Genomic DNA, 5,835 nt, shown 5'->3' on the forward strand with positions numbered 1-5,835 from the left:
ATATATTTTCTCTAATTTCATAATAAATTCATAATTTTTTTCTTCTTGAAAATATTTCTTTTTTCTTAATTAATTTCTAAAACGAATAAATGAAGTTTTTTTTCGAAAAAAAGAATTCCATTTAACGGATATTAAGTTGAATCAAAATAAATTAAAGAATATAAAAATAAAATTTTATTTGACTTCTTTCTATTATGATATCTTGAATTAAAAAAATAAAATAAAAACACAGTTATTTTTGAAATCGTAATCATTAAATATTCAATAAAGTAGGATTAGGTTTAAAGTATGTGACATTAGATCTTGAGCAGTGATTGCTTGCAATTTGTAAATAAACTGTTGGAAATGGACATATTGGTGTTCATTTAAAATCTCTTTTCCATAACTGCAGTGATTAAAAAACATTGAAACAGAGGTAATAGCAAATGCTTCTTTATTTACACATCACAATGAATTTGATAATCCTATGTTCTCCAAAATAAATATATTTCTTCGATTAATTATGCTGTTCAAAAATTTTTGGTGTTTGCTCCAAATTTTGTGAGTAATTTTTAATGGATGAGGGCTTTGCCATATCCTAATCCAAAACCATGTCCGAGCACTCCATCGTAAGCAACGGGGGCAGCAAGGGCGGCTCCATGTGCGATCACTCCTCCATAAGCAACTGGGGCAGCAACAGCCAAAGGAGCAGCGTAGGTGGCAGCATGTTCGACAACGGTGGCAGCAGGGGCTACGTGGTTGACGACTGGGGCAACGGGTCCGGCGTAGGGGCTGGCGACGAGAGCGGCTGCTGGTGCGCTGGCGGCGGTTCCGGGTTCGTTAGTCTTAACAACAGCTCGGAATCCGTGTCCGTCAGCAACGTAGTCGACTCGTCGGGCTCGTCCGTCGATGTCGGCAATGGTGTAGGATCCCTTTTTGTTTCCGTGGGCATCTCCTACTTCGGCGCGGGAGTTGGTGGCACCGAGTCCGTCCTGGATTCCATAGTTGAAAGCGTAGTTGCCGAATGCCTGTTAAGAAACGGAAAAAAATATTTAATGAAAAATATGCAAAATTGTTTTCATACTTATCATTGGCTGGAATATCTCACGAAAATGGGGAAAACAATTTTTTATGACATGTATACAATGTAAACAGTTTTATTTATTGGTTACTCTATATTATACCCTTTTAAATATAATTTCAAAAACTTTTATCTAAGATATCTCTGATAGCCCCTGTTCCCTTATAGGTATTTGAAATGTTAAAAGAGAAATCCAAAAATAATATTTTTACTTTAAATTATTAAGGTAACCGACTACGTTCGAAGGAATATTTTTGAAAAATTGGATTTTTTAAAAATATTTACGGTTTTTAGATGTATTGTCAACTATAAACACTATAAATACAAAAAGTATTTGGAAATATAATATATTTTGAGAAATAGGAAAATTTGTAGGAAATTTTAAGGAAATTTAACCAAAACGGCTAACACTCTACACAAAATTGTAATGTAGCAATCCTATTTTTCTTTGTACACAAGTTATAGAATATACTGATGAATGAAATGAACCAAAATCTAAGAAACATTTTGTGATTCAAAGAAATTATGGGTAAAAATATACGTATATATACATTTTTTCCATAAATTTACAACTTAATTTTTCTAAAAACACCTATAAATGAAAAAGTATCTCACCGACAATAAAACTTTTGATTCATTTCATTGCCCACAGTATTTAAAACACACGCTGAAATTTTTATGTAAATACCTCTATTAGTTTTTGAGATATCATGTTAACGGTGGATAGTTTTAATAAAAATTTAAGTTTTGAGAAAATTGAAGTTAAAGAAAAATTTTAGCTAAAAAATTGTTTAAAATTCTCCTGGATGATAGGTCAGACCTTCCTTTTCCTAGAAAATACTATTTTGGAAAGAGGAAAGTCTGAACTACAAGAAAAAATAATAAAAAAAGAATTCGACAGTATGACCAGTGTTTTTAACGTAGTCGGATACCTTAAATTAAAAAAAATAATTTTATTCATGATTTATCTTTATACAAAACTAAAATATATTAATTTAACAATAGAGTTCATTTTATGTTTGAATCCAAATGCTCATATTTCATTTCATCTACAGAAATATTTTCTAGGGCTATTAATCACACTCAGAAATTTTGAATTCCCTTCAGCTATTTCATCACCATATATATGATGAATAAGTTTAGTACCAATCAGGAAAAATGGAAATAGTCATTAGAAAAATGAAAAAAAGGTTGCTTTTTTTTGCAAATATTTGAAAAACATATATTTCTGTTAATTTACTTCAAATGTTAAGAAAATAAATAGCAGTTTTTCTGCTTTATGAATACAATAATTTAATTAAGAATGAAACACACACACACACACACACACACACACACACACACACACACACACACACACACACACACACACACACACACACACACACACACACACACACACACACACACACACACACACACATCCAAGATTTTACTTACATCCTGAGATCGTGCACTGGTGCTAACACCGGTGTTGACCAAAGCAGCGTGTCCTCCGTACAAGACGGAAGCCTGGGCAGCAGCGACGGCTGCGAGAAGGATAGCGACCTGTTGAAGAAAATAAATGATCATTTGTAGGTTTCATTTGTGATTAACAAAAAAAAGGGGGGGGGGAGAGGGATGTTATAACGAAGGATCGAACAAATAATGTTGAAATATTGTCGAGAAATGAATTATTATTAGAAAGATTATTGAGATTTTTTTATATAAGCGATAATTTATAAAATTTATTTAAAATCTTACTTATAGAATTAATTTATAGTAATTGAATGGAAGAGAAATTCATCATTGAAACAAAAACCTGTTTGAAATAATTAAAATGTTATTGGTTGACTTCTGAATGCAAATTTTTAACTTCAAAAATCTGATCGAAGAAACTTAAGTTATTAGCCTTCAAGTGCATTAAAGGCATATAGAAAATATTGCATTTTGTCTTGTTATTGTTTCATATTTTGTTAATAAGATAATTAAAATTAAATATTGAATGAATTATGAATGTTAATTGCATTTTATATAACGAATTTGATTGTTGATATAATATGAAATAATGTTACATTTAAGAAAATTAAACATATTTATTTTCTACAGCGATTGGAAATGACGTCAACACTTTTTTAGATTAAAAAGAAGCAAGAAGATATATTTCTTTGTTTCTGTTTAAGAGAATTATTATTATAATTTTTTTAGATTTTATTTCTACAGAATGATTAATTTTTATTAAATAAAAGCAATTTTCATACATTGAGCTGTGATTTTAATTTATTTGGAAACTCTTAAATTAATTTATTTGGAAACTCTTCAATTTTCATACATTGAGCTGTGATTTTAAATTATTTGGAAACTCTTAAATTATTTTATTTTAATTTATTTGGAAACTCATGAAATGTGATTAAAAAATGTAGTCTTAATATTATTTTAATCTTAAAAAATTCTGAAACTACTGTGTGAAATTAGATTTTTCAAAAGTATGCACCTATAAATTATGCAAGTACTCGCGAAAAAATTATTTTATTAAGTAAACAACTAAAAGAAACCTCAACTGATTAAGAAGAATTCCACTTACCTTAGCGAACATTTTAGATTTCTTCTTGGTGAGTTCAAGAAACTGAATGAGTTTTGTGTCGAATCAATTCCAATTTATAGTCGCAATTCCCAAGGGTTTCTTAGTAATCAAATATGTAACAACTGGGAACTTACTCTAATATTTTTTTTCATTTCAATGTCTTCACCCAAACCAACTTGTTGCCACGCCCACGTTACATTATATATCATATCTGGATGAGAAGCAGGAAATTCACGAGACTGACCTTCGTTGGAGTAACTTACCTTCCTTACAGGCGATTATCAGTCCACTAATTTGCATCAATTTCGTAAAGAATTTTTTAATGATGCTTTTAATATATATTTTTCTGTATTCGTGCATACTATCGTGCAAACGTCCGTGTATGCATATCTTATCAATGACAAATTTTGTTATAATTCATGTGTTAAAGCTTCTATTTATTACAATTTTCCATATATTTCGTATTATTTTTTTGAACTTAAAAACTCATGACTTTTTAAAGAAAATTGATGAATGATCAAAATAGTAAGAAAACACTCGTGAAGATAATTAAAATGAAAAAAAAATTTACTCAGAAATTCAAGGAAATAATTGAACATGCAAAAATGCGAGGTATTGAGAAATATTTTAAGTAAAATTTTTACCACTTGAATCCAGAAGTAAAATGTTCGATTATTCGAATTTTCTTGTTTAGGATATTAGTTGGGGGAGGGAAATAATTATTGATTTTAAAGATGTATTTTATGTTTTGTTGAATGTGCTTTTGTTTGATAATAATATTAAGAACTTCTACTTTTAAATATGTTGAAAATAGTGTGCATAAAAAAAAAATTCACATTTTTTTTCATTTTTTTATTTTGTTGGAACAATATTCTTCATAATTCTTTATTATATGGATTATGAAGAATATGAATGAATATACAAACTTTGCAAGGCTATTGAAAAGAAAATAACTCAAACTATAATCTCGTTGTTAACTGGAAGTAGAAAATAAAAGCTGAATATTTAAATTCAGTTACAATAATAAGTGTTTAGTGTGACTCCCTCCACCGATAAAATCAATATTGTGGAGAAGGTACGATAATTCATCTCGCACTCTTTTAAGAATTTTTGATGTGTCGCTTTGAAAGGCTACAGACATGATTGCCTTTAAGTTCTGTAACATTAGTTGGAAGAAATGGCACAAATATACTCTTTTTCTGAACATTTATAACTATTCTGACTTCAAATTTTCAACTGTTATTTTTGATTTCCAATGAACAACAAAGTTTTAATTTTTTGTTTGAGCTTTAATAGTTCTGTAAAGATGAAATTTCATTTAGAATATACAGTGTATATTATGAAATTTTGCAATCAATACATTTCTCACATATAATGAAAATACTATATTAATATTCTGTAGTTTTGTTTGAAAATATAGTAGTAAGCTTGTAAAAACCATCATTATTTAACATTTTCCTACCTTTCACAACAATAAATAGGATATGTGAATGATTTGTGGGACTAAATGTAGGATATCCTTATCTCTTCCCCAAATAAGATTGGTTGGTTGGTTGGTTTTGTGGGGTTTATTAGTGCAAAAGCTAGGGTTTGACGGGTTTTAAAAAATCCGTTTTTAAAAGTAATTTTGTCACTTTTCAAAACCGGTTTTTAAATTAAGAAAACCGGTTTAAAGAAAAAAAACACTGAAATAAGTTTGAAATTATTATATGCTTTAGAAGAATGAATTCAAGAAAGAAGATAAGTAGAATTAGCAACTCTTTAACTGTATTTTCAAAGTCCACAAAACGTTTCTAGCTCAACGAAAAAACTGTACTGTACTTTCTGCACTTCTACTGTACTTTCCTTAGCTTCAAAAACTGAAATTATTAAGTTATCTGGAAAGATATTGTCTAGAATATTTCCAATTCTTATGTGGAAACCGATTCTGATAAAGAGCAAATCGAAGAAACTACTCATCAGAGTAATGCTTTTTAAAAAGAAGCCATGGAAAAATCAATTTATAAGCTTCTCGAAGACTCTGAAGAAAAACTTACAAATTTAAAGACACTGACAGCAGAATTTTTATTATTTGAGGCAACGAATAAAAAAAAACAACTTATACTTGTTATTTGATGCCATGAAAGCTATAAAACCAAGCTCAGTAGCTAGTGAACGAGTATTTTCAATTTCAGGCAATATTGTTTCCAAAATAAGAACAAGACTTAGCCAC

At 29.3% G+C, this 5,835-nt stretch overlaps 1 protein-coding gene across 2 annotated transcripts; it reads right to left on the reverse strand.

The window, feature by feature from the left end:
- Window positions 1-477: 477 nt before the first annotated feature.
- On the reverse strand, window positions 478-3,654 carry LOC129972611 (adult-specific rigid cuticular protein 15.7-like). Of its 2 annotated transcripts, XM_056086810.1 has the most exons (3): window positions 3,624-3,654; window positions 2,501-2,608; window positions 478-1,007 (listed from the first exon to the last, which is right to left on the reverse strand). In XM_056086810.1, the coding sequence occupies exons 1-3, from the start codon at window positions 3,633-3,635 to the stop codon at window positions 552-554; spliced, it is 576 nt and encodes a 191-aa protein (XP_055942785.1). In that variant the 5' UTR covers window positions 3,636-3,654; the 3' UTR covers window positions 478-551. The 2 variants fall into 2 exon arrangements, with proteins under 2 accessions (XP_055942785.1, XP_055942784.1); XM_056086809.1 differs by lacking the exon at window positions 3,624-3,654 and having other exon boundaries at window positions 2,501-2,632.
- Between the last annotated feature and the right edge of the window lie 2,181 nt (window positions 3,655-5,835).

Source organism: Argiope bruennichi, chromosome 6 (genome assembly GCF_947563725.1).
Source record: "Argiope bruennichi chromosome 6, qqArgBrue1.1, whole genome shotgun sequence".
Lineage (NCBI taxonomy): Eukaryota > Metazoa > Arthropoda > Arachnida > Araneae > Araneidae > Argiope > Argiope bruennichi.